General features: G+C 37.3%; 4 protein-coding genes across 4 annotated transcripts; 2 read left to right on the top strand and 2 right to left on the bottom strand.

The window, feature by feature from the left end:
* Positions 1-8,444: 8,444 nt before the first annotated feature.
* On the bottom strand, positions 8,445-17,641 carry uri1 (URI1 prefoldin like chaperone). The gene is made up of 11 exons (XM_048168911.1): positions 17,173-17,641; positions 15,643-15,677; positions 15,241-15,319; positions 14,286-14,421; positions 14,110-14,201; positions 13,929-13,989; positions 13,667-13,853; positions 11,807-12,068; positions 10,940-11,085; positions 10,612-10,855; positions 8,445-9,254 (listed from the first exon to the last, which is right to left on the bottom strand). Exons 1-11 carry the CDS (start codon positions 17,269-17,271, stop codon positions 9,072-9,074), a joined length of 1,524 nt encoding a protein of 507 aa, XP_048024868.1. The 5' UTR covers positions 17,272-17,641; the 3' UTR covers positions 8,445-9,071.
* A 491-nt stretch (positions 17,642-18,132) lies between these two features.
* Positions 18,133-19,510, top strand: pdf (peptide deformylase, mitochondrial). The gene is made up of 3 exons (XM_048169049.1): positions 18,133-18,265; positions 18,559-19,178; positions 19,326-19,510. The coding sequence occupies exons 2-3, from the start codon at positions 18,593-18,595 to the stop codon at positions 19,481-19,483; spliced, it is 744 nt and encodes a 247-aa protein (XP_048025006.1). The 5' UTR covers positions 18,133-18,265; positions 18,559-18,592; the 3' UTR covers positions 19,484-19,510.
* Positions 19,511-19,844: 334 nt separating this feature from the next.
* Positions 19,845-22,933, bottom strand: spata2l (spermatogenesis associated 2-like). Its single transcript, XM_048169048.1, has 3 exons — positions 22,798-22,933; positions 21,865-22,204; positions 19,845-21,761 (listed from the first exon to the last, which is right to left on the bottom strand). Exons 2-3 carry the CDS (start codon positions 22,201-22,203, stop codon positions 20,349-20,351), a joined length of 1,752 nt encoding a protein of 583 aa, XP_048025005.1. The 5' UTR covers position 22,204; positions 22,798-22,933; the 3' UTR covers positions 19,845-20,348.
* Positions 22,934-23,484: 551 nt separating this feature from the next.
* si:dkey-238o13.4 (uncharacterized protein LOC560780 homolog) lies at positions 23,485-27,045 on the top strand. The gene is made up of 6 exons (XM_048168601.1): positions 23,485-23,639; positions 24,218-24,325; positions 24,450-24,589; positions 24,742-24,838; positions 25,576-25,700; positions 25,860-27,045. The coding sequence occupies exons 1-6, from the start codon at positions 23,555-23,557 to the stop codon at positions 26,034-26,036; spliced, it is 732 nt and encodes a 243-aa protein (XP_048024558.1). The 5' UTR covers positions 23,485-23,554; the 3' UTR covers positions 26,037-27,045.
* The last annotated feature ends 578 nt before the right edge of the window (positions 27,046-27,623 follow it).

Genomic DNA, 27,623 nt, shown 5'->3' with positions numbered 1-27,623 from the left:
CTGCTAACTTCCGGGTTGGCCTACAAAAACGCGTCATCCCTGGGGCACTCTATTTAAGTATTTTGAGAGTGTAGAGAGATCGACTCAATAACGTCATTCGCAGTGCTTCATGGGAGTGGGTGGAGCTAATGAGATCTTTTGGCATGTGATTGCCATTTCGACTCTCTGATTGGTGTAATTTTCTGTACAGCATCATGGGTAATGTAGTTTTTCACAAGGAATTCCAGCGTTAAACATGATTATTTTAAAAAATAAGCTGAAATAACATGGGCTGACAGCTTCAACAGAATCAAATACCATCGATTAACAACCTTGTAGCTCACAGTAGGTCTGTCTTTAAAGGTTTAGAAGTTATTTTTTAAAATTAACTTCCCTATGGAGAAAATTGATTACGTTTTTTATTCCGGAATCCAACTGTTGTACTCTACTGAGTGCAACAGTGCCCGTCCACTTTTTCAACGCTGCTGGTTCTTGAAGTTTTTTTCTCCATTTATTTCACCCATAAAGATTTCAAAAAAGTTTTCATTGCACCTAGCCAACCAGCTATGAGGTGAATCATAACATTACAATCTTTGATTTGAAGCAAAAATGTATTTTGAAAATCGGGCAAAAATACAAATGTTCAAGACTGCATTATACTTAACGTCGTTAGTGAGGGAAAGAACTACGATCCCATGAAGCAATACAAACAGACCCGACAGCGCTTCATGGGTGGGGCTAACAAGATCTTTTAGTGCGTTTTGCTCATTTCAACTCTCTGATTGGTGTAATTTTCTGTACAGCATAATGAGTAATGCAGTTTTTCACCACGAATTTTGCTGTTAAACACAATTATTTAAAAACTAAGTTGAAATAATACAGGCTTCAAAAAGAAGCAAATACTATCGATTAACAATCTTGTAGCTCACGGTTAGACTGTCTTTAAAGGTTTATTAGTTAGCATTAAAAATCAGTTTCCCTATCGAAAAATTGAATGGACTTTTTTTCTTCCGGAACCCGACGGTTGCACACTACTTGGATTCATTACAGATTCTGCACGCTCTAAAAGGGGTGGACTTTGCTTAACAACGACAATTCTGATTGGATAAATTGCGCTATCAGTGATGCAAAGTCTGACTCATTTCCCTGATTGGTTATTTAACCACATGTCTGCAAGAGAATGAGGATGCTGTTTTTATTTTGGAGCTGTTCAAGAGCCATTGCATGTCCGTCCTGACCAACGCAGACAATTATATGCATTATACACATTTTCTGGAAGAGCAATTCTTGCATTTAAAACCGTTTACAAAAAGTACACCTTTGGATTTGTTAAAAAATGCAGATAGTCAGTTTGAGAAATGAAAAATAAATTTCTCGGTCGTATGTCTAACGGTGCGAAAAAAGGCTCCAAAGTTAAAATATATAGCTTTATTTTTTATTTCTATTGCATGGATTTTCATGGAGTGCTAAATCTGACATAAGTCCACAGTGTAAATATGAAGGAAATAGTACTTCATTGAGATTCTTCAGGAAGACAAAATACTGTATGTTCAAGGCCCTTTAACTCTTTAGACATTCACTTTTCCTACAATCCTAAATTGCTCCCTAAATTATTTGTTACTTCTTATTTAACAGTTTTTCAAGTCAAAGAAATGACATGATGTCCAATTTATTTTATTATGCACTATATAGTAAGAGTTATATACATATTTTAAATTAATACTGTTTGTGTACTTGGTATAACTTGGTGTAACTATTAATTTCAAGGGAAAATCTGATTTGTCATGAATTGTTCAAGTAAAAACGCTCAGATAGATTCAATGTAATTCGTGAACGAATCTTTCAGACTGAATTTGAACTGGTTCAACTCATTCACTGCCAGCAGAGAATAGTTTGCCGGCTTTGAGATTGTCATTGCTTTAGAGAGAACTGTACATTTCCACAATCCTAGCTTATGACCATAAAATATGTTATATTTATGTAAAATAATTGGTGTTATAGGAATATTTTGGAAACTATGACTTTGAGTCTCATGTAGCTCCATTTTAACACTGCTGAAAAAGAGCATTCAAACAACACTGACAAAAAAAAAGAGCAATAGCAAAAAAAGAACTTGGAATGTTCTCCATTAAATAACATTTCTCACTTTGCTAACAAAAAAAGAACTGTGTGCTTGGCATATAAATGTGAATGTAAATGTAAATCTAAGAGGAAAGCTCAAATTTGACTTTAAGAAGGCAAGAGAAGACAATGTGAATGGAGGAAAAAGATGTTTCCCTGCCACCACAAGTGTTTGGAAGCTTTGACGGGCACATCTCACACAGGCTGACAGCTCTGTCAATAGCCCCAGGATGGCAGGTCTGATTGACAGCTAGCAGGTGGTGGCTGAATGGAGTTGTCAGGGCAACTGTCAATCAGCAGCATTGCCATGGAAACAAGGGAGGTAACACAGCTGCCCGTGGTGATCTATTGTTTTACCAGTCAAGCACATGCATAGTAGAACACTTTCACTGCAAATCTCCAAAACGAATGTAATTGCTTCACATGTTTTGTCTCTGAAAATTGAAATAGGCTATAAAATCAGACCAACAGATGCATACCATGCACAGTAAAATCAGGAACAAGAATCCATCCCAAGCATGCAATAAAAAAAAACAGCTCTGTCTTTTCAGCTTCATTCATACTGCTAATTGCACTCCAGCAAAATCCAGGGCAGGTTTGTCATTCGAGCATAAATTGATACTCCCCATCTGGCTCCATTAGATGTGTTAACTACACAACTAATTGCTGTGTAATTGCCTTTAATAACTGTTGCTTTGAGATGAGTATCAGATGTTTCAATTATGGGGTGAAATGGCCACTCTGAGGCACTATGACTTGGTATAGCTGATATGTTGAGTCTAATGATGACATATCCAGACTGAGCTCAGTCACCTCGGAGAGACTCTGACCCCTAAAATGGTGGATCAGCATGAGAGACCAGCTGGACGTTATAGAGCTCATTGGCCCAGAAGCGATTATTAGTGCGATCCTTATCAGTGACAGTTTCAGTAACACAGATGCCCCAAGCCCTTGAGACAGTGGCATAAAATAGAAGGCACCACAGCGTTTCTACATTCATTATTTACTGACACAACAAATAATGTGAAAGCACTGACTTATGAGTGAGAATTAAAGTGATAGTTCTTCCAAAAATAAACATTTTGTCAGTATTTACTCACATGTTGATTCATATTTCTTCTGTGGAACACAAGTTTAGCAGAAAGTTCATGTTGCTGTTTTCAGTAAAATGGAAGTGAATGGTGGCTAGAGGTTGTCAGATATGACCAGTGATAATCAGTATGTGATTAACAGAAGGAAAAAATACATACAGGATTGGAACATCATGAGGGTGAGTAAATGGTGACAGAACTTTTTTTAACACCTGCTTAATCAGTTTCTGTTCAAAACCATTTTTTTTTTTTTTTTTTGCATAGAAGTCCAGCTAAATGCCATAAAAAATAAACTCAAGCATGACTTGAGATCATTCTTGAAAAAATTTGATTTGAGTTGATCATTCCATCTTTCTAGACAGAAATTAATTGAATGGACTATGCTGCATTCAGCCCAGCTGCTGACTCAGAACCTGTCCACGTCCAAATGTCAATGTGCTGATGGATAAGTCTGCAGTCAAACACAAGTGACTGATACCGGTGCAAACAAAGGCATTGATGGAGGCAGTCCTTCTCAGAAGTACTCAGTCCTTGCCTTTAAATGCCAAAAGCAATAATGGAGCACTCTCTGGACTATTCTGACATACTTATTTCCAAGAAGGCTGAGCTACCTTTATTGAATGCCACAGTGGATGATGCTATTGCTAACCTTGTAAATGACTCTAGAGAGAAATCTGATATGATTTATTATGACATATCACATCATTCAACTCAAATATAATCTAACATGACTAACAGGCCTACAAGCTTGAGTTGCCCTCAGTAAAGTTAATGACACAAAGACATCCTACTACACACACATATACAGTGGTGTGAAAAACTGTTTGCCCCCTTCCTTATTTTTTTGCATGTTTGTCACACTTTAATGTTTCAGATCATCAAACAAATTTAAATATTAATCAAAGATAACACAAGTAAACACAACATGCAGTTTTTAAATGAAGGTTATTATTATGAAGGGAAAACAAAATCCAAACCCACATGGCCCTGTGTGAAAAAGTGCTTGCCCCTAAACCTAATAACTGGTTAGGCCACCCTTAGCAGCAACAACTGCAATCAAGCGTTTGCGATAAGTTGCAATGAGTCTGTTACAGCGCTGTGGAGGAATTTTGGCCCACTCGTCTTTGCAGAATTGTTGTAATTCAGCCACATTGGAGGGTTCGAGCATGAACCGCCTTTTTAAGGTCATGCCACAGCATCTTAATAGGATTGAGGTCAGGACTTTGACTAGGCCACTCCAAAGTCTTCATTTTGTTTTTCTTCAGGCATTCAGAGGTGGACTTGCTGGTGTGTTTTGGATCATTGTCCTGCGGCAGAACCCAAGTTCACTTCAGCTTGAGGTCACAAACAGATGGCCGGACATTGTCCTTCAGGATTTTTTTGGTAGACAGCAGAATTCATGGTTCCATTTATCACAGCAAGTCTTCCAGGTCCTGAAGCAGCATAACAGCCCTAGACCATCACACTACCACCACCATATTTTACTGTTGATATGTTCTTTTTCTGAAATGCTGTGTTACTTTTATGCCACACATAATGGGACACACACCTTCCAAAAAGTTCAGCTTTTGTCTCGTCAGTCCACAGAGTATATTTCCAAAAGTCTTGGGGATCATCAAGATGTTTTCTGGCAAAACTGAGACGAGCCTTTATGTTCTTTTTGCTCAGCAGCAGTTTTCGTTTTGGAACTCTGCCATGCAGGCCATTTTTGCCCAGTCTCTTTCTTATGGTGGAGTCATGAACACTGACCTTAACTGAGGCAAGTGAGGCCTGCAGATCTTTTGATGTTGTTGTAGGGTCTTTTGTGATCTCTTGGATGAGTCGTCGCTGCACTCTTGGGGTAATTTTGGTCGGCCGGCCGGCCACTCCTGGGAAGGTTCACCACTGTTCCATGTTTTCGCCATTTGTGGATAATGGCTCTCACTGTGGTTCGCTGGAGTCCCAAAGCTTTAGAAATGGCTTTATAACCTTTATTAGACTGATGGATCTCAATTACTTTCTTTCTCATTTGTTCCTGAATTTCTTTGGATCTCAACATGATGTGTAGCTTTTGAGGATCTTTTGGTCTACTTCACTTTGTCAGGCAGGTCCTATTTAAGTGATTTCTTGATTGCGAACAGGTGTGGCAGTAATCAGGCCTGGGTGTGGCTAGAGAAACTGAACTCAGGTGTGATAAACCACAATTAAGTTATGTTTTAACAGGGGGGGCAAGCACTTTTTCACACAGGGCCGTGTGGGTTTGGATTTTGTTTTCCCTTCACAATAAAAACCTTCATTTAAAAACTGCATGTTGTGTTTACTTGTGTTATCTTTGATTAATATTTAAATTTGTTTGATGATCTGAAACATTAAAAAAATTAAAAATCAGGAAGGGGGCAAACACTTTTTCACACCACAGTATATATTTTCTGTTTCAAACTTTCACATAGCATCTTTTGGTTATAAAAACATTAAAAGTTCAAATCTAGGTTTTGATTTTCAAAGGTTTATTATAAAAACTGATAAATTTTTTCCCAAAATGCAATAAATCCATCAATATAAAAGTTATTTTTCATAAAAAACACAACAAAGTAAGTTGATTCACATATATGACAGCCTCTGAACTTTGTAAACTAATCTTATATACAGGCATTTGATTAAAAATACATTCAGTCGTCGCTCCCAAAATGAATTCAACGAGTCATCTTGTTAATGTTATAAATTAAAGGTGCTCTAAGCGATCCTGGGTGGAGTAACTTCCTGTTGACGTTCAAAGTGTTGTCAAACAAAATAGAGGCTAGCTAGACCCAGAGCCATAGAGTTCTGAGTTCTCTCTATGGCTCTGGCTAGACCCTCCCTCCTCCTCCTCCTCCTCCTCCTCCCCCTCCCCTCCGTGCTTCCTGAAACAGTCATGAACGCGCATTTAAAATCATTCTTGTGGGTTATTGGCTGGAGCATGTTTATTATGTTTCGTGGTCCAGGCTGCACCAGTTTGTTTTTATTGCCATTTTCGGAGCTTGTGGCGACTACAGAGACCGCGTTTTTTTACAGTGTGTTCAGGAGACAGGCAGCTAGCGGGAATTGAGGAGATGTTTGCTGTATGTGACAAATAATGTTTTGGCCTAAAAACGCGTGACATCGCTTAGAGCACCTTTAATTATGTCTCCGTTTGTCATTACTGAGTATCTGAGTACATAAAGAGTATCTGGCGCCACCGTACGGTTAAAATAAACATATTTGCAAAATACATTGGTATTAAAAATGGCTTTTAAAGACTGTTCATGATTCAGTTTTGGGGACCGTGACAGAAGTTTGATGCTGTCGTGGAACAAGCAACTTTTCCTTCTCTCGACTTGAGTGCCTCATCTTCTTAATCTCCTCACGTAAATTATTACATTTAGATGACTTACGTTTCTTCCCCACCGCAGAAACCACCACAGGTTCATCAATGCCGTCAAAATTATTCATTTTTCTGTTTTTGTTGATTACAAAGTACAAAGCAGATAAGGAAAACTAGGATGCGGGTGAATAGAGTGCCCCAGGGATGACGCGTTTTTGTAGGCCAACCCGGAAGTTAGCGGCGCACGGGTTCCCTCGACTGAAAGCCTATTCATTTTTCCCATAGACTTTTGGAACATCGCAGAAAATAAGCTCTGTGTTTAACAAAGGGATATGACACTTACACGTTTTGTCTATCAAGATAATCTTTACAAGTTAACACAACATTTATAGATTTTGAAGCCTAAATAAAGTCGTCAGATATAAAAGGCTAACAGTGGCTATAAACGGACTACAGCACACCATGGTCGCGGATCAACGTCGTCACCACCAAGCGTCCTCAAACTTTATTTAGAAAACAACTCTATTTAAAAACATGCTCACTGATTATGATCTGCGCTGTGTATGAATACTTATCCACTTTTTCATGAGAAATGCTGTCCAAATGTCCTGTTTGTCATGATGACGTCTAAAGTCCCCGCCAAAGGAAGTAGTCCCTTTTAGCAATTTGTTAGCAACCGCCGAATTTAAGACACAGTAAAAGTTTAAAAAAATCACAAGTGGGTTATAACTGGTGTGTTTTATGTCATAGATCAAAACGTGAAAGTATTTAGAGGCTTTGTTTACCACAGACCTTATTTCAGGCGATTTAGCAAAAACCCATTCAAAAAACCCATAGACTTTACGGCGTTGGAACCGGAAGTCCTAAAATGCTAACTCGCTTCCGTGTTTTGCCTACAAAAACGCGTCATCCCTGGGGCACTCAATTACTGTTTACAGTGCGTGGAATAGAGCGCTGTGATTGGTTGAGCGGATATATCGCGTTCTGCAGAGAAAGGAGACTGGCGTTTGTCGCGTTTTGGAAAGAAAGGGAGAAAACGTGACAGAATAACACGACGGATATCGCATTTTGCGTAAAATTAATAAAAGACTGGAATCTCATTTTTTTCAAAACGGCGTTTATCGCGTTTTGGACCAAACTCTTCAAAGACGTGCATTTACATCATCACTGGATAAAGCTCACACTACTGTAAGTCTACCTGAATTGCTGTGGTCACACTACACAACAAGGTTTCTTGTCATCTGTCGTCTTGTCATAGCATCGCGCATGCATACACAACACAACGCTGACGAGGTTCATAAACTTCAAGACATTTGGTCAAGAGCATAAAGACTGTACAAAACGAGCAGTCCCGACCAACAGCGAAAAAAAGGTTCTCACATAAATTCACTCAAGTGTTTTGAGATTTTTTCGTTTATACCATCTGCACTGTGATTGGCTGGATTAGTTCCACCACAAGATCCCGTGGGGTTTTGTCGCAGACCTTGAAAATCTGAAAGCCTGCGATGTCAAAATCCAGCCAAAAATCGTGTAGAGTGAGCTTGAAGTTGCATGTTTGCTCAACATTTATATTAAAATAAATTAATTTTAAAATTTAGGTTATCTAGATTTAGTCTGTCTTGCTTAAACCTTGAAATAACATTTTTTTTAAAAATCAGAGCATCCTAAACAGTTTTTGATTGTAACACTTCGCCTTTGGAGTCAATTTCAGTTGCTAAATGTCTAGTTTTTTCACTAAATGCAGCAGCTTGTTTTGGCTTTTTGAAGGATGAAAAGTATAACGCTTTGGCGCCCTCCAATGGCTCTGATTGAGCAACACCACGATGACAAATGAGTTGCTTCATCAGTACATTTCATGCCCAGACACGAATGCAAAAATTTATGTTCCGTGTAGGAACAAGAATAACTAATGTTCTGACCAGTTAAAACGAGTGTATAGTCAAAATCATTTATTTTGTTTTTTTCAGTTACATCATTTTTTCTGGCAGTCACAAAAAAAGCTGATGTACATTAGCTCTGTAAACAATACAAAAGAAGATAAAGGAGAGTCAAGGACAAAGTTCAGAAGGGATAAAAATGTTTTTTAAGCTGACAGAAGTTGACAGCTATTTCACTGCCAACATAGGTCAAAACAGACAATAAACTTTAATAAAGCATTTTCCAAATAAGCCACATCACAACAATGACAGCAGTCATGATGTCACTAAACCTACTATTTTGTTTGTCTTGAAAACATTTTAGCATTTTTAATTTTTTTTCAATATTTTGACTATCATTTAACTAATGCACACAAAAAGATACCAAAATGTGCATCTTGTCCATACTTAAACCATCTGGCTTTAAAAAAGTTGGGAAAAATCTCTTGGGATAAATCATGTAACATCTCTATTGCTCTTATACCAAATAAAATGTCCAGCATGCATGTCACAAAATGAAACACGAGACAGATGACAGTATGGAAGCAATGTGGAGGACAGAGGACAGCTAGTGAGAAATCAGTCTTTAATTGTTACTGTTGTATATAACTGAATTCAAAAGCTGGGCCCTGATGAGATGAATTCTTATTTCTGATGCAACCGTGTAGCTTTGAATTTGGACATCCTTTTGGGTGGCTCCTGAGGCGCTTCTGGGCCCAGCTCTTCCAGCTTTCTCTCCGGGATTGTGGGTAAGGCAGGAGGGGCGATGGTCAGGTGTGGGATTGAGCAAGGCAGGGGATCCTTTTCGATCACTGTACCTGTAAAAGCCTGAAACAAAAAGCGTAAAAAAGTTTTAAATACAAACAACAAAATCTTTAAAGGTGCCCTAGATTCAAAAATTGAATTTACCTCAGCATAGTTAAATAACAAGAGTTCAGTACATGGAAATGACATACAGTGAGTCTCAAACTCCATTGTTTCCTCCTCCTTATGTAAATCTCATTTGTTTAAAAGACCTCCGAAGAACAGGCGAATCTCAACATAACACCGACTGTTACGTAACAGTCGGGGTGTACGCCCCCAATATTTGCATATGCCAGCCCATGTTCCCAACATTATGAAAGCCATTAGACAAGGGCAGCCAGTATTAACGTCTGGATCTGTGCAGAGCTGAATCAACAGACTAGGTAAGCAAGCAAGAACAATAGCGAAAAATGGCAGATGGAGCAATAATAACTGACATGATTCATGATAATATGATATTTTTAGTGATATCTGTGAATTGTCTTTCTAAATGTTTCGTTAGCATGTTGCTAATGTACTGTTAAATGTGGTTAAAGTTACCATCGGTTATTACTGTATTCACGGAGACAAGAGCCGTCACTATTTTAATTTTTAAACACTTGCAGTCTGTATAATGCATAAACACAACTTCATTCTTTATAAATCTCTCCAACAGTGTAGCATTAGCCGTTAGCCACGGAGCATAGCCTCAAACTCAATCAAAATAAACACTGTACTTACGCGATTAGACATGCTGCATGACGAACACTTTGTAAAGATCCATTTTGAGGGTTATATTAGCTGTTTGAACTTTTTTTATGTTGTTTAAGGCAAGCGCGAGCTCTTGGGGCGTGGAGCACCAGATTTAAAGGGCCACACACCCTGAATCGGCTCATTTCTAATTATGCCCCAAAATAGGCAGTTTAAAAAATTAATTTAAAAAAATCTATGGGGTATTTTGAGCTGAAACTTCACAGACACATTCAGGGGACACCTTAGACTTATATTACATCTTTTAAAAAAAGTTCTAGGGCACCTTTAACTCAATTCTAATTTTAATAGGCAACCAATGTAGGGATACTAAAACTGGGGTAATAATCTCTTTTCTCAGTTTTTAGATGGCTGTGCTGCTAAATAAGCCGGGGTGTCCAATCCTACCCCTGGAGTGCCACTGTCCTGCAGAGTTTAGCTCCAAGCTCAATTAAACACACCTGAACCAGCTAATCTAGGTCTTAGAAGGCATACTAGAAACTTCATGTGTGTTGAGGCAAGTTGGAGCTAAACTCTTCAGGACAGAGTTTGCACACCCCTGCAATAAGCTTTTCAGATCAGGTTAAGAATTTTTACAGGATTAGAAGATACATGGGGTGAATTTACATTTCATGCAACAAGCCTGCTGTACCTCAAAGCGTCCGTTAGTGCGGGGGCTCGTTCCAGTAGGGCTGTCCTCCTCTGTAATGCCATCGCTGGTATCACTGTGCATGGCATCATCATGGCTCCATGAACGTCCAAAAGTCGCACGGCGCTCGTCAAAGTCAGCTGTGCTGCTCTCGCTGGTGTCACTGCATACGCTGTTCTCACGGCTGCGAGACTTCAAAATGGACTTCCGTGGTATTGGCTCTCCATTCACCAAGTCCACAAACACCCTGAAAACATATACCGTGTTTAAACCGAACAGCTAAAAACACACAAGCAGTGGAAGATGTATTTGAAAATAGATAAATAGATACCTATAAATGTCTGCTGGGCTTGTGATCTTGTGACTTTCGTTCAGAGAATTACTTCTGCCACATTTCTTTTTCCGTTTGGCTTGCTCCTTTTGTTCTTTTCTTTCGCTGAACTTTAGAGTGGTGTTCTTTCCTGTATTTATCCTGACCTTTACAGAAGAAAAAGGGAAGATGGAAAGAAAGAATTATGCAAAATGTTTTATTTCCAAGACAGACAGGAGAAAGTAATTCAATACAAAGCATAAAATGTTTATATTCACCACTGCTCCAAAGTTTGGGATTGGTAAGATTTTTTTAATATTTTTGAAAGAAGTCTCTTATGCTGCATTTATTTGATCAAAAATACAGTATAAACAGTAATATTGTGTAATATTATTACAGCGCCATGACAGGTATGAAAGCGTGGCTCTGAGGGATAGACCTACCTTGTTTTCAATGGCATCTGCTGTAAAAAGCTGTATAAAGCTTCTACATGACTTATAATTTTCCACAACTCATGTTGTCTGGAGTTTTTTTGTCTACTGAAATTTCTTGGAAAGATTTATTTTGATTTTGTTTTATCAGTAGAACTATCCAAAAAGGCATTAAATAACAGTCCAACCCACTGAAGAAATGTATGTCTATCCATCACAGCCTCACTTTCATTCCCATTAAAAATGAAGAATGGCGCTGCTGTGAATAAAGTCTTTATGCCGGTTTGTGCTTGAAAAAGCATTTCTTACTATTATAAATGTTGAAAACAGTTTTGCTGCTTATTATTGTGGAAACTGTGATAATTTCAGGATTTTTTTGATGAATTAGAAAGTTCAAAAGAACAACTTTTATTTGAAATAAGTTTATATAAAGGGTTTTGTATAGCTGTTGGCTAACCTTTTTTAATTCAGCAGTGTGAGAAAAGTAGATAGTTGGAAGACCATTGCCTATTTCCTCCTCACAATCTTCCTCCTCCTCCTCCTCCTCCTCCTCAGGGTGCAAGCCATTAGTGCCGTTCATCTGACTTGTGAGAGATGATGGTGCCCAGCCATTTTCCTTCTGATGGCCATTAACCTGGACACTGCTGCCACCATCTGCTTCCTTCTCTTCCTCTGAGGAGGAAGTGGTGTCTTCTCCATTAGTGTCTGTGCTGTCCAATCTGGTATAACAAGGCAGAAAAAAATAGACTAAATATATGAGTATACTATTAAATGATTGGTGTAACAGCTACTTTTTTTGTACTGTATATTGCATTTTCATATTACTTAAATATGTTTGCAATATATGGTATGAAAAGCAAGCTTTCTACACTTTTTGATCACCAAATTTCCATGTAAGTTCTGTGAAGTTTGTGATTACTGAATAAGGATTTACTTTCAAAAACAATTCGATTTGTATGCTAGGAACCAATACTTGATTAATTTAAACGCTGGAGAAAGACCATTTTGGGTCCCACAGGAAAAACAAATATTAGCTAGTATCATTTGCCCCCATATAAACTACCATTCAAAAGTTGGGTCAGTAAGGTTTTTGCATGTTTTTAAAAGAAGTCTCTTATGCTCACCAAAGCTGAATTTATTTGATCTAAGATACAGTAATATTGTAAAATATTATTACAATTTAAAATAACCGTTTTATATTTTAAAATGTAATTTATTCCTGTGATGGCAAAGCTGAATTTTCAGCATCATTACTCCAGTCTTCAGTGTCACATGATCCTTGAGAAATCACTCTAAAATGCTGTTTTGGTGCTTAAAGGTGCCCTAGAATTAAATATTGAATTTATATTGGCATAGTTGAATAACAAGAGTTCAGTACATGGAAAAGACATACACTGAGTCTCAAACTCCATTGTTTCCTCCTTCTTATATAAATCTCATTTGTTTAAAAGACCTCCGAAGAACAGGCGAATCTCAACATAACACCGACTGTTACGTAACAGTCGGGGTGTACGCCCCCAATATTTGCATATGCCAACCCATGTTCAAGCCATTAGACAAGGGCAGAACGTCTGGATGTGTACAGCTGTATCATCAGACTAGGTAAGCAAGCAAGAACAATAGCGAAAAATGGCAGATGGAGCAATAATAACTGACATGATCCATGATTACATGATATTTTTAGTGATATTTGTGAATTGTCTTTCTAAATGTTTCGTTAGCATGTTGCTAATGTACTGTTAAATGTGGTTAAAGTTACCATCGTTTATTACTGTATTCACGGAGACAAGAGAGCCATCGCTATTTTCATTTTTAAACACTTGCAGTCTGTATAATGCATAAACACAACTTCATTCTTTATAAATCTCTCCAACAGTGTGTAATGTTAGCTTTAGCCACGCAGCATAGCCTCAAACTCATTCAGAATCAAATGTAATACATCCAAATAAATACTATACTTAAATGATCCGATGTATGCAAGCAGCATGCATGACGAACATCTTGTAAAGATCCATTTTGAGGGTTATATTAGCTGTGTAAATTAGAGAATTAAAGGGGCCGCAACCTATATATCGGTGCATAGTTAATGATGCCCCAAAATAGGCAGTTAAAAAATGAATTAAAAAAAAATCTATGGGGTATTTTGAGCTGAAACTTCACAGACACATTCAGGGGACACCTTAGACTTATATTACATCTTTTAAAAAGAAGTTCTAGGGCACTTTTAAGAAACATTTTCTGTTATTATTAATGTTGAAAACAGTTGTGCTGCAGAATATTGAACACAGTGTTAGGTTGTGTTTTTTTTTTTTTTTACCGGTATCTCTGATCCTGCAGTTCCTCCTGACGCTCTAGCTCATCAAGTCGAGCCCACAGCTCCTCCTCTGACAGCACCACTGTCTTTCTCTCTTCATCACCTTCTTCCTTCTCCTTGTCCTCTGTCAGCTCCAAAAAATACTCCTGCTTAGGTTTAGAGTTGGGTTTGTGGGCCAAACGATGTTTTCCTGGGGAAGCACAATAGAGTGTAAATGTAGTGAACAATAGAAGTTAAAATAGCCTGATAGCATGACTAGATTTACCTTTGGTAACTTCATCCTCATTTTTTACCTCTTCTCGAATGTCTACAAAATCTCCAGTACCCTGTTGGGAAAGTAGACATGATTTTAGGCGTATGCTGAAGTTTCTTCCAGGGATGAAAACATCAGTATAAGGTTTCCAAATAAAGTCACACAGTATTGAGGTCATGGTTAGGACACTTACACCAGTCAGTTTTTCAAGATCATTTGTAAAGTCAGCTCTGTTCTGAAAGTTCTTCATCACTTTTTGTAAATCATCTAGTGAATTTTTGACATCTGGAAAAATAGCACATATATCAGGTCAAGCTGTATGCATTGTTCAAAACCGGTCAATGGGAAATATTAGAGGGAATAACTCACGTTTCTTTCTGTGTTCCACAAGAGTGTCGGCTTGTTTGGCAGAACACTTTGCAAACCAGTTATCCCCAAGGAGCACCGTTAACTCATTAGTGTGAACTAGCTTTCCCGGCATGAAAGCCAAGGGACCAAATGGTACCTATCATGTTAAAAAAAAAAAAATTGAGCAAAATCAGGGCTTCCAATAAAAGTGTCACTTTCAAATCTGACAAAAGGTCCATTCGCACCAAGAACAATAACTATAAAGATAACTATATTGGTGTCCACACCAAGGCACATTAACATACTGTTACCATAAGGGCACACACTGCAGGTATGTCTCAGACTCTGATTGGCTGTCAATGTTTTTATTCTTCATCAGCTGAAACAAATTGTTCTGAAAGTGATTCAAAAGAATCGTTCCTCTATGGTGCTATATACCTTATTCAGAGCAGCACCATGATCGGTATGAAAGCGAGGCTGTGAGGGATAGACTTACTGTGTTTTCAATGGCATCCGGTGTATAGAGCTCCTAGATCACTTATAATTTTCCACAGCTCATGTTGTCTGGGTTTTTTTTGTCTACTGAAATTTCTTGGAAAGATAATTTTGCAGTGGTTCGGGAGCAAAACAATCTAAAAACACATTAAATAGCAGTACAACCCACTGAAGTGATGTATATGTCTATCCCTCACAGCTTCACTTTCATTCCCATTAAAAATCAAAGATGCCGCTGATGTGAATAAGGTCTATAGTTACAATTGTGGTGTGAACTGTCCCATTCTCATAGAATTAGAACGAATATTAAAACTTTATAGTTATTGTCCTTGGTATAAACGCGTCTTAAAACCAGCTAAAATGGAGCGAATAATCCTCTGATGATAATTAAATATTTTGTTGCTCAGACATACAAAATATTTGTTTATCTAAAGGTGAAGATTAAGTTGGATGCATTAGTAATTGAAAAGTGATGGCATACCATAATATCATAAGACAACTTGTCAGGCAAGGTCCTGAGGCGGTCCTGAAGAAAGTCATAGTCTTTTTCCACCTTTTCCCTGTCAATCGCAGAGAAAAATGAATCACTAAGAAGGTAATTGCTGGTTTCTTGCCATACAAATTCTATTTTTGTCCTACCTGCTTTAAAATACTGAAAGGGAATATAACAAAAGCCTGTCAAATCTTTTGTCATACCTATCAAACATCTATATTGATTCACAGTATAAAACAGCATTTCCATTCCAAATATAAACATGCAAAAAACAAACTAAGATGACAAGCTAATGTGCAGCTAGTATGAAGTTATTTCCTGAGAAACATTGAGATGCATTGATAATAATGTTATGATGTCTGAGCTGTTAAACTGCATGAGGACACTCACCAATGCGCAATTTGACTTCTGCAATCTTTCACCACCTGTTGTGGAAGACAATGTGTCATTTGACAACCACTGAAATTCCCAAAATGCCACTGTGACAATCAATCTGCCCAACCTGCTAAACTATCTGTAATATTCTGGTAATGTGAATTGACAATTATAGAGAGAGTGAATGATAATGATACTCCTGAAAGTTTCTTGTGAGAAGCTGATAGGTACCATGAAAGGATGTTTTGCAATATCATGGTCAAAGACAATATACATGTTAAACAACTAAAAATAGTCTGTAGACTGAGACTCACAAATTGCTACAAAGTACTATTGCACAAAGAAAATGAACCCCATTGGGATTGTTTGCACGGTCACAATAATTTCATAGTACACACCCTTTATTTCACATTACTGTAATGCTATAATTCCATTTAATCTCATACTTGTATTACTGTTATTGAGTAATGAAAATGCCTCCTGTCTGGACATAACCTTTTATTTTTTTTTATTAATATCAGAATAAATGTAAGTGTACTACCAAGATTAAAAAAAGTATAATATGACTTTCTATTAAAATAATGAGAATGAGATCATTTTAGCGTAATAACACTGAAAATTTCAAGTTTAATGTGCTTATTTTTCATGGAAATAACGTAATTGTGCAAATCATCTTAATTTCCCTTATGTAAAATATAATTTTCACTGTAAAGTTGATTTTTTTTATGATGGGGTGAAATATGGCCCACGTATGTACTTACCAGGCTTTAGGATTTTCACCAACCAAGAGAACAACAAAAAGCATGTCTAATAACATGCACATAAAAGCATTAGGCCTATATGTGTTATGTTTTTTTTCTAATTTTCTCACTTCTAGAAGAAGTGTTGCTGAGGCCAATGCAACACAGAAGCTTCCAGATCTTTTAAAGTAAAGTAAAGTAAAATGCCCCAGTCTTGCTGACTTTAAACGAAGCAGCACAAATATAGCTTTCATATCCGGCCAGCTAAGGTTTATCTTCCAATGTCAGCACATGGGTAAAAGACAGTTTATTTGCCTTTCACCTACTCAAGTTGCTCAAAATACCATGCAAATATAAATAGGTCAGTTAAACCTTAACTTCACACGGAGTCATTTCACAGTATGACTGTAAAAGTACTGTAAGCTTTTGCTTTCTGTATGAATTTTGGCAACGTGGACAACTTTGTATTCGGTTAAACTGGGTTTACTTTGTTTAATAGTTACCATACGTGTAGGATAATTTATTGCTAACATTACTGAGATGCACTGCATGGCAATATGTACATGCATTTTTAACAAAGTATCAAAAAACCACACATGTAACAAAGCAATCAGCCAACCAACAGCAACACGTGATACACAAAGAACTTTCTAGAAAATGAAACGCGTCTATGCGACTAGATTGCAAAAACAACATAAACATATAACAGATAAATTGGTGCTGATGATAAATCACGTGCATGAATTTTTAATATCTGCAGGAATGCATTGGTGGTTTGGTTTTTGAAATAAACATTACTCCTGACCTTTTTGTGCTCCTCTTTCAACCTCTCGACGCCTTGAGGCAAATCATTACTCCGTTTGACTTTTCCAGGTGCAGCCATTTGGTCGTCCAAGGATGTCATCCACAATAAATCAAGGTTTTTTTCAGTATCCAAAACAATGAATGATCAGGGGTTTGAAGTCCTATAGAAATGTTTATGAATGCAATTCGATGCGTTGCACTCAATCTGTCGCCTCGTAGTCATCAATGAAGCAGAACAAGTGGTCCAGTATATCGAGATTGAGACCATTTCACACGTGCATGGTACGATGTCGATCTTATCCCAAAATTTCCTCTTGTTTACAGTCCACCGACGGCCTGTTTCCCCTGCGCCATGTTCATCGAATCACGGATGTAGTACATACTCTGGATATCTCTCTCTCTCTACTACAACGGCGCAAACACGTGATCACATACTTCACCTAATTAATTTCATTTTCATTTTTAAATAACAAATAAAAATATTACAATAAAATATATTACTTATGATAAAATATACAGTAAACTATTGAAAATAATTATCTGCATGGAACTACATAAATTCTACAAACTGGCAGCATGTCGCGAATAATTACTTATAATGAAAAACGTATATTATTTTTTTAATGATTATTAAATGTGGTACTATTAATGGTAAGATTTGTTAAATTGAAAATGTGGATAGTTCATTCATGCCTTGATATGACCGGAGGAGTGTCCTTCAAAGTACGTGTAAACAATCCTCACGCCGACTATATCACGTGACGTTTTGAAACAGGATTTTACCAAAATAAAAGCCTTCGACTCAATTTATTTTTTTTCTCTGTATTGTTTAAGTTTAGACTGTTTTTTATTTTATTTTATTTTATTTTACTTTACTTTACTTTATATTACTTTACTTTATTTTATTTTATTATTTTATTTATTTTGTACCCAGACACTTTTATTTTAAAGAAACAACACGGTGTTATTGGTCTCTGTAATTCCGTTTTCCGGAATGGTCTCTGGCTGTCATTGAAATGCTTCTAACCGCTTAAAAATTGCGCATGTGGCATTCTAATTATTACAGGAATTGTTACTAATTAAATACAGTGCTGGTGAGTACTGACACTTGCTCATAAAAGTGACTGAGTCCTTTGTTAAAATCTTTTTTTTGTTTGTTTGCCATATGTCATTGGAAAAATGCTCATATCAAACATAGATCTCACATTTAATAATTTATTTCCCACTTCTATATAATGTAGTACTCTTTAAGTCATTGCTGTTTACTTATGTAACTGTGCATTCAGCTTAATGAGCTCAAATAAAACATACTGAACCACGTTCACATTTATTTCATTCATAATTATTTTGCCTTCGTTGACATGGCAACTTTTTTTCCTTTCTCCAGCTGTCAAGAGAGAAGCTTTCCACTGCAGCCAGTCATGATCAGGCACTGGAGGACATTTTCACATTGTGTCTTAAGAAGTCAGACAAATTATGTACTTCCAAAACCAGTTAGAATACTTTTGCCCTTGTCACCATTCACATGTACTGCATCCCCACGTACTCATTCTACTAACATCAAGATGCGCTCCTACTTGCAGTATATGAAAAGGAAAGTCAAAGGTGCACCATCTCCTCCATACAGTCACGTGTGCCAGGTTGGAGATCCTGTGTTACGTTCACAGGCTGCAGCAGTAGAACCTGGAGCCATTCAGGGACCAGAAGTGCAGAAGGTCATAAAGACCCTGGTCAAGGTGATGAGAAAGCTCGAATGTGTCGGCTTGAGCGCACCCCAGATTGGTGTTCCTCTACGAATATTAGCCTTGGAGTATCCCAAAAAAATGTTGGATTACAGCTCAGTCACTTCTATTGAAGCTCGGGGTCTGGTGGCAGTGCCCCTTATGATTTTTGTAAACCCAGAGTTGCGTGTACTAGATGGACGCACTGTCATCTTCCAAGAGGCATGTGAGAGTATCTGTGGGTATTCAGCATCCGTTCCACGCTATGTGTCTGTAGAAGTCTCAGGTAAAATATAATGCTGTAAAATGTTAAAAAAAAAAAAAAAAACTCAACCTGTATCAAGTGACCCATACCTATAAGGCTAGACTTAAATATTTACTTTCTGGTGTTCTTTAAAGTATCAAATAAAAACTGTTTGACTTCTTTCCAAAGGTCTTAATGAGAAAGCAGAGCCTGTCAGCTGGCAAGCGAGTGGGTGGCCGGCCAGAATACTGCAGCATGAAATGGATCACCTCAATGGAGTTTTATATATCGATCGCATGGACAGTAAAACCTTCATTAATGTAAAATGGGAAGAGTACAATGAATAAAGCTTTGGGAACTTTATTGCAACCTTATCTTTGGATTTCAGAGAAAATGGACATTCATATCAATCCTTTATTATCTGATACATGCATTTTAATCACAGTTTATCACATTTCACACCTAGATATGACCTCAGGTTGAGCATTCACAATCAAATTTCCACTTTTCCTTTGCGGATAGTATATCGTTAGCCTCATAGCATAATTGCCTAAGTCATTCATTTTCAAATGATACTTAGGCAATTATGCTATGAGGCTAACGATATGAATATGCAGATTTCAACACCATCTTCATTACTAGGATTTTTATATATTATAATAATGTTTAGGATTTATTTTGATCTTTTAAATAAAAGTACAAGCAGAATTCTCTTTCATTCCCTTTATTTTTAGATTTCATTAAACCATCACAAAAACAAACATGTGCGTTATATTTAATAATTATATGGCAGCATAGTATATCACTGTTAACAACATAATAATTGGTTAGAAATGTTGCTAAAAAGACCCAAAACCATATTTTCCCAAAATATATCAAACAAATAACGGAATACATTAAGAGTTTAATCTACAAAGAATCAAATATTGGACTAGCCATCACACAATCTCAACCAATAATATACATTTATGAGCTGTGTTATTGTATGACATATAAATTTGTAAGTGATGGCTAACTCTACAGTGAACTTTGTAACGTCTTTAATATATGGCTCTTATCAAGATATTGCTGATATCAAAAATCAAAAGCGTAACAGATTGCCTTTATCCCTCAGTATTTCAGATTGATTGTGCAATTAGCAAAATAATAACAGGCTTAATGTGTACATTAAAAAGTCTTCAACCACACATACTCAATACTGGTGTACAGATGTTATACAGAGGAAGAGGAGATTAAAGGATTTCCACACTGACACAACAGGGCATTTTTAAAGTAACACCGATTGCAATACGGGGCACCACAATACCTGCAAAATGTGACAAGTTCAGAAGCGAAGCAAGCGATGCACTTAGTTCCGATATCTTGTATTTTGTGTTTCTGAGAGCAATGCTGTCCATCAGGACACCCTGAGAAATGAAAGACTTTACAAGTGAGGCATACAATTTCAGGCAAAGGCTGTGGAGCTGTCAAGCAATCATTGTGAAATGGTATTGGTGCACAAGGTGTTTCTGAATCACCTGTTCTCTGGGAGAACTGCATATGATGGGCATTCCCAATACATTTTCCCCAATCTTTACAAAGGACATCATGGGAGTTGTTACAGGTGTGGCAGATTACATCTACTGGAGCCCCAGAAGAAAGACATTTGTGCCTCTTAGCATTCACTCTTTCCCCTTGAGGGGGCTGTAATTTTCCTGTAGGCTGCACGTTGTGTTTTAAACCACATATTTTAATAACATTACAGTCGTGATCATGGATTATCTGGCAGTTGTAGCAAACTAAAAATGAATCAGAAGTAGAATTGATCATACAATTATGTGTCTTCAGGGAATCTTTTTCCTTGACCAATCTAAGCTGGTCTACAGCTTCGTATGTGCACAGTGCTAAAGTATGCTTTTTGCTAGAGCACTCTTTATAATGGCTACACAACGTACTGTGAACATCTTTGCACTCCTCACACTGGTATATATATAAACTATCTGGAGTGATACAGCTGCACATCACGTTTACTGCTGCTTGTCTCTGGGCATCACCTTTTGATTGATCTTTGCCCAAGTTTTCCATTGGACCTGGATTGCTGATTGATCTTCCCTGCCTTGCATCCTCATTTTTCCTCATGTCTGACTGGAAGGGCTCTTTCTGTAAAGACTTGCTTTGAATGATCTCTTTTGGTTTCATATAAGAAGGGTGTGGTGGTGAAAAAGTAGTGGATGTCACGTGAGAAGTCACGTCTGCCTGCTCTGTGTACAGATCCAGCTCAGTGTCCAAGCCACTTGTTGGGATGGCATCCAAAGCACTAGCAACCTCTGACTTTCTCTTGGTGTTCTCTAATGCTACCTGAAGACTGTGGCCTGCCTGCCTCTCTTTAACTAGCTGAAGAACCCACTCCACACCTCTGTGCGCAGAGCCCAAGGCAGAAAGTAGCAGCTGGCATTCCATCCGGGCAGTGAAGAAACCACATGCTAGACTGAGTAAGAAATCAGCAGGAACTACTTTGGAGTTCAGCACCAACTCTTCATCTTCATTAGGGCTTGAAGGCTGGTACCCAAGCAATCCAAACAGCTCTTTAGCCTGCGGAAGGGTCAGTGCAGGTTTGATCAAGTGGGTGAACATACCTGAAAACATCTGTGAGAGGGAAGAGACTATATTAAGATAGTGAAAAACAAAATGTCATTCAGACAATATGAAAATCTAGCCCTGTGGGCGCAACACCAGTATTGCCGCATACCTTCACCAGTCTGTACTCTCTTCTCCAGGGGAAGACGTAGAGGTTTAACGCAGCGAGCTCCAACACTTCAAAGGCCTTGGAAAGTTTCTCAAGCCCCATTTGGCCAGTTTTAGAAGGAAATGCATGGAGAGATTTTTCCATCACTGTCAGTGAATCTAGTCCATGTAGATTATGCATCTTCTGGGCATCGTTATTGCAAAGGAGCACCTCCACTTCCTTACACAGTTCCTCATCCCTGCATACCAAACTTTGATCCCCCTTCTCAATTCGTCTCTCCAAGTTAGTCTGGTACCTATTGATAAGACCATTCTCTGTCTTTTTAAGAGCAAAAGAATTCATCCTGTAAAGAAGACACAATAAAAGTTTTTTTTTTTATTGACAATCAATAAACATGACAATAATGACTCACATATCAAAATTTAGTATAATACTAACAACAATATAAGAAGTTTCTATTCAGAGTTACACTTAATGACGTCATAAATACCGCGGATGACGTTTTTATATTTAACTATATAAAACACGGTATTATCTAAAGATTAATTGTCCATAACCAATTCAATCTAACCGGCGATTGCTGAATATATGTGGACATTTAACACTATTAAAAACATGTATGATATTCCTCCTAAATCAACAGACTAAAGTGAAAGTGAAGATGGAACACAATTCGGCCAGAGATCTACATAATACTTATTAAATTCAGATTTTTAAAATTATATTCAATGTATAGCACATTTCTTAAACAATAAATAGCATAAACTACGCTAAAAACGTTTAAATATTGTGTATCTTGCTGCCTTTCCAAACCAAAACCGCCACTGACATTTTTTTCAACTAACTTAGGCTATTAAATTGAAATCAACAAAGCTCGTGACACACTAACGCCGTTCACATTGGACTGTTACGAATGATATAAACTAGATTTGTTACCTGATCAACGTTGAGCGTCCAAAACAAACTGCCTTGAAAAGCGTCAGTGCTTCTCGGCGGAGAAACTTTTTTACATCACTTCCGTATTCGGCTCACGTGAAAGTTGCAGTGTTTTAAGATTAAAACAAATAAAAATAAAATAAATAAATAAATAAATGCGTATAAAATAAATATAATTAAAACTGTATTTAAATAACAATTAGACTAATTAAAAGTAATGAAAGTATTCCATATAAATTTTGGGATCCCTATTCCAAATCTAATAGGCTCTTCTAAATTTTTTTTTTTTGTATTAAAATACCAAAATAATTTACACATCTTCACACTTGTGTGCAGTTTGCAATGATTATTTAGTTTAGTGATTTATTTAAATACACCAGTGATTGTTCACAAGAGGGCGCCATAATCTAAACTGGAAACTGTTGGCAATATTAGTTCTGATTTTATCACACTTTTAAAAGTTAATTATTGGAACCTTGTTGTCTACTGATATTACTGTTATTCACTGTAGGCTAGTATAATTTGTTTTTTATTCGTAAAATTTATAATTTTTCTAAAAAAAAAAATCGTTTATTTGAAACCAAGTTAATTGTGATAAAGGATACAAGAATGAATAATTTGGTGGGAGTGTCATTCTGAAAGGGGCGTGGCATTGCTGCTGCGGTTAGATTTAAAGATCTTGAGCAGCAGGAGACATGAACCCCATAAACCATAATCAATCTCAGACGTCTGCACTGCTGCAGCAGTTGTGTGCGCGATGTCAAACGAGGACAGGGTGGTTTTAGCTCTCGGTGGAGCAGGAACTGTCGGCTCCGGGATAGTGAAAGCTCTCCTGGACAGAGGTAAGAGCACATTAAGTATTTAATCTTAATATATATAGTAGTAAGCATTATCTTTATTTAAAAAAAAAAAAAAAAAAAAAAAAAAAAGGAAATATATATGAAATATTAATAATTATTTATAGCAACAACAAGTATTATATTATATTATATTATATTATATTATAATGGACCGTGCTTAAATTTATACATGTCTGCCTGTAACACCTATCTATTAGAAGTGAATACAAATGATTTGTAGATCAGTTATTCATTTTAAAAGGTTTCTATATAAATGAACAGATTTACTACAAAATAATCAAATGAGACAAACTCATTTGCCCACACTGTTTTGATATTTTTTAATTTATTGCTTTGTTTACAATTTTATTCAGTGCAGTTATGATTAGGAAAATATATCAAATACTCATAACCCTATTAGATTAAAATTAGGAATGATGTTCAATTCTGATTTTATAAATCTAAGCCAATTAAACATTTTTCTTTCTTTTATTTTAAATGGTAAAAACACATTTCGTCGCATAAATTGAATTTTTAAGTTTCGCATTGAATGTGTGGTAACTATGCAAACACATATTTAGGTTTCAAAGTTGCTGTGATCTCCAGAGACAACAGCAAGTTGGAGAAACTCAAAGGGTTTGTTTCACCTAGCACAAAAAGTAACCTGACCACTTTAGTGGGGAATGTTGGTAAGTATAGCCTATCTTCCCCCTTTGTATTTTTTTGTGTTATCTTTGCAACTCTAGTCATTTTGAGGTCTCATTGATTTTGGATTGTTTGTGACTGATTAAAAATACTCACCTAATCTATAAGGCTCAGAAGAAGGGGTGGAGGAGGTGAAACAGGCCTTGCTTAAATCTGTGGGAAAGATTACAGATGTGGTGTCCTCTCTGGGCTTCAGCTGGTGGCAGGGTGGTCCACCACACACCCAACCCCTCAAAGAACTGCACTGGGTGAGATTCAAATAAAGAGAGCAGCATTTACTTTCACCGTTTATACTTGCTCATATGACGTACATTTAACGATTCACATTTTTGGGTCTGCTTCTTTTCCAAATGATCCACCATAATTTCAATGGTCAAAACTCTGCTTCTCTGATCACCAGGTTATTGAGACTCTGCTTTTCAGCTCCTTTGTGTCTTGGAAAGCATTCTTTCCCCTGGTGAGAGATGATCCTAACTGCACCTACACGTTTATCACAGGTAGGTTATCGTTCCCTCCAAAACATATATTTAGTGAAAGTGGAAAATAATCTTGAGCTTACTATTAAATCTGTTTGAAAACATTCATACATAAATGAGTATAAATAAAATCTGCTTAAGTCTGAATTTATATTTCAGCAAATTCATCACTGTTCATAGGAGCTGCAACAATGCAAGCATATATATATTCCATATATTAAGTTCCAAAATGTTTTTGAACATCTTTTTTGAGAACAGCTCTTAAAGGGATAGTTCACCCAAAAATGAAAATTCTGTCATCATTTACTCACCATCAAGTAGTTCCAAATATGTATGAATTTCTTTGTTCCGCTGAACACAAAGGAAGCTATTTGGAAGAAAGTTAGTAACCAAACAGATCTCACCCCCCATTGACTAACCATAGTACGGGGGGGCGAGATATGCTTAGGTTTGGAACTACTTGAGGGTGAGTAAATGATGACAGAATTTTCATTTTTGGTTGAACTATCCCATTTTTTCTTAGTTTTCTTTCTTTATTTTTTTTCTAGAACTTAGTGCACAACAGGTTCTTTACAGTGGTTATTAAAAAAATACTAAGAAAACTAAGAAAAAAATGGTTCCTTTAAGAGCCGTTCACTAAAAAGAATGTTTTGGAACCTATTTTTAGGAACCAGATTTTGAGGAAAAAATCATCAGGCAGATTAAAAGATTAGTCAATTATGCACCCTGCTTATATAGATGCAATCTCTGTTGTACAGGAGGGGCTGGAGAGAAAGTGCTGATGCCTGGCACAGGGTTCCTGACCGTAGGGGCAGCAAGTGCTCTGGCGTTCTGTCAGGTTCTGCGTGAGGAATACCCAGAGGTGCCATGCAAACTCAACCAGGTGTGTCTGCTATGTGCTGCCTAAAAATCTCATCAAACTCACCACCAAGTTCACGGGGTTATATTCCGGTCATGACATGTAGACTCACAGTAGATGTGCTTAATTAAATGTCATGAAAGTATTTTCTCTATGATGCCTGTCTTTATAATCTTCCAACAGGTGAAAATCAATACGGGCGTGGCGGCCCCAGACCGAATGGCCCCCGGGTACCTGAACCACTTGGATTTGGGGGAGGCTGTGGCAGCACTGGTGGAGCGCCGCAATGCGTCCCACACAGTGTTCGCTGTGAGCTGTCCTGCTGATCTAAAAACTGTTATCTTGGAGGGCAATCTGTAAGCAAGCCTCAGACTGGTCAACAGATTTTCCTCTGTATTCACTTTATCCTGTTAGTATGCGTGTATTGTTTTTATTGCATGTCAACAAAACATTTCTGTATTGAAAATAGCCAGCTTTGTCATAGTTCAGTCATAGCCTTGGAATACTCATTGTGCTCAAAACAAATCAATATAATCGTCAGCAGAATGGTACAGATGCTTTGGAGTGCAGCAGAGCATAAACTCAGCCCCAGACATGCTTGACATTGAAGAAGCGAGACACGTGGGAGAACGGATGTGAAAACAAACTCGGTCTTTTCCTTGGTTAGGGTAAGAGAAAAAAACATGGCAGATTGTTGGCACACTTGCGTCCCCGTAGCGTGACTCCCTGCCCTCGTTCACTCAAAACTTATCTGGCTGCTGCTTCCACGGCTCCAATTATTCCCAGCCGTGTGGCCCATAATAAGCATGTGAGGGGGCGAGGGGTTCAGAAATGGCCGGCCTCCAAAGTGGAGGCCATTGTTTTTGTTTATCGTTATCATATTTGCATAAACGCTTTAGCGACATGAATGTAAATTTGCCATTAAACAGATATGGATTCAGTAAAGTGTCTAATTAAAGATGGGGAAGAAGGTGAGAAGACTTTGTCAGTTTATCAGCTGTGGTTTTGCTTTGCATCAGCTTATTAAAGGGATAGATCACCCAAAAGTTCAAATTCTCTCATCATTTTCTCATCCTCTCGTCATTCCAAACATGCATTACTTCCTTTCTAACAAAAATGTTTTTAGCTTCTATCGTGTTCCACATAAAGGAAAATCTTATACAGGTTTGAAATGACATGAAGGTGAGTAAATGGGTGAACTATGCCTTTAAATCTGAATTACAGACCAAAAAGTGTGCCATTCTCTTCACATCACCTAAACATAGTCTATGTTACTCAGTTTAGTATGTGTCTGAGTGGAAACGATTCATGACCGGGCGCATTTATCTTGTGTGTCTGAGGAAATTAAAATAATAAAAAACAGAAAATCTTCCAGACTCCTAGTTTCTTTGAAGTAGTAACCCTTCGTGACATGAACCACAAAGCTGAGGGTGTGATATGACTTTAGTTGCCTGGATTTCATTAAAATCTGGCTTGGAGTCTTTATTTCAAAAATTGTTTGGGGATTGAAAAATTTAAAACAATGTAAAACAAAAGAATGCACTTTGGCAACCAAAGATGTCCCTTTTCGTGAGACGGTACAGTACAAGTGCCAAAAAGACCATGTTTCTCATCAATATTTTCCAACTGAAAACTCATACTCATACCCCAAAAAGAACATCCTGTCATTTACTCACTCTCATGTTGTTCCAAACCTGTATGACCTTTTTTTTTCTATGGAACATAAAAGAAGATAGTAGGCTTCGTCGAGATGCATTGGCGCTGTGCAAACTGATCAGCGTATGACATTAAAGTACCGCGAGAGCGATTAGAGAGCATGCGACTCCTTATGCTTTTGAACAAGCCTATTTTAAATGACATGAGGTTGAGTAAATGACAATTTTCATTTTTGAGGCGAACTCTCTTTAAATGCTAAGAACAGTTGAAAGGAGGAAATATCAGGAATAT

This window comes from Megalobrama amblycephala, linkage group LG19 (genome assembly GCF_018812025.1).
Source record: "Megalobrama amblycephala isolate DHTTF-2021 linkage group LG19, ASM1881202v1, whole genome shotgun sequence".
Taxonomy (NCBI): domain Eukaryota; kingdom Metazoa; phylum Chordata; class Actinopteri; order Cypriniformes; family Xenocyprididae; genus Megalobrama; species Megalobrama amblycephala.
Note: the sequence above shows the minus strand (reverse complement) of the source record. Positions and strands in the feature narration are given on the sequence as shown.

What these genes read in the sequence shown, in the direction of transcription:
- uri1 (XM_048168911.1), bottom strand. Translation starts at nt 17,271, where the DNA reads ATGACATCCTTGGACGACCAAATGGCTGCACCTGGAAAAGTCAAACGG. An exon ending in AGTTGTCTTATGATATTATG is followed by an intron (nt 14,422 to 15,240) that starts GTATGCCATCAC and finishes TTAACATGATAG; the next exon opens with GTACCATTTGGTCCCTTGGC. An exon ending in ACACTGCTGAATTAAAAAAG is followed by an intron (nt 11,086 to 11,806) that starts GTTAGCCAACAG and finishes TCTTCTGTAAAG; the next exon opens with GTCAGGATAAATACAGGAAA.
- pdf (XM_048169049.1), top strand. Translation starts at nt 18,593, where the DNA reads ATGATCAGGCACTGGAGGACATTTTCACATTGTGTCTTAAGAAGTCAG. An exon ending in TGTGTCTGTAGAAGTCTCAG is followed by an intron (nt 19,179 to 19,325) that starts GTAAAATATAAT and finishes TTCTTTCCAAAG; the next exon opens with GTCTTAATGAGAAAGCAGAG.
- spata2l (XM_048169048.1), bottom strand. Translation starts at nt 22,203, where the DNA reads ATGAATTCTTTTGCTCTTAAAAAGACAGAGAATGGTCTTATCAATAGG. An exon ending in GAGAGTACAGACTGGTGAAG is followed by an intron (nt 21,762 to 21,864) that starts GTATGCGGCAAT and finishes TCCCTCTCACAG; the next exon opens with ATGTTTTCAGGTATGTTCAC.
- si:dkey-238o13.4 (XM_048168601.1), top strand. Translation starts at nt 23,555, where the DNA reads ATGTCAAACGAGGACAGGGTGGTTTTAGCTCTCGGTGGAGCAGGAACT. An exon ending in CACTTTAGTGGGGAATGTTG is followed by an intron (nt 24,326 to 24,449) that starts GTAAGTATAGCC and finishes CTAATCTATAAG; the next exon opens with GCTCAGAAGAAGGGGTGGAG. An exon ending in CCCTCAAAGAACTGCACTGG is followed by an intron (nt 24,590 to 24,741) that starts GTGAGATTCAAA and finishes TCTGATCACCAG; the next exon opens with GTTATTGAGACTCTGCTTTT.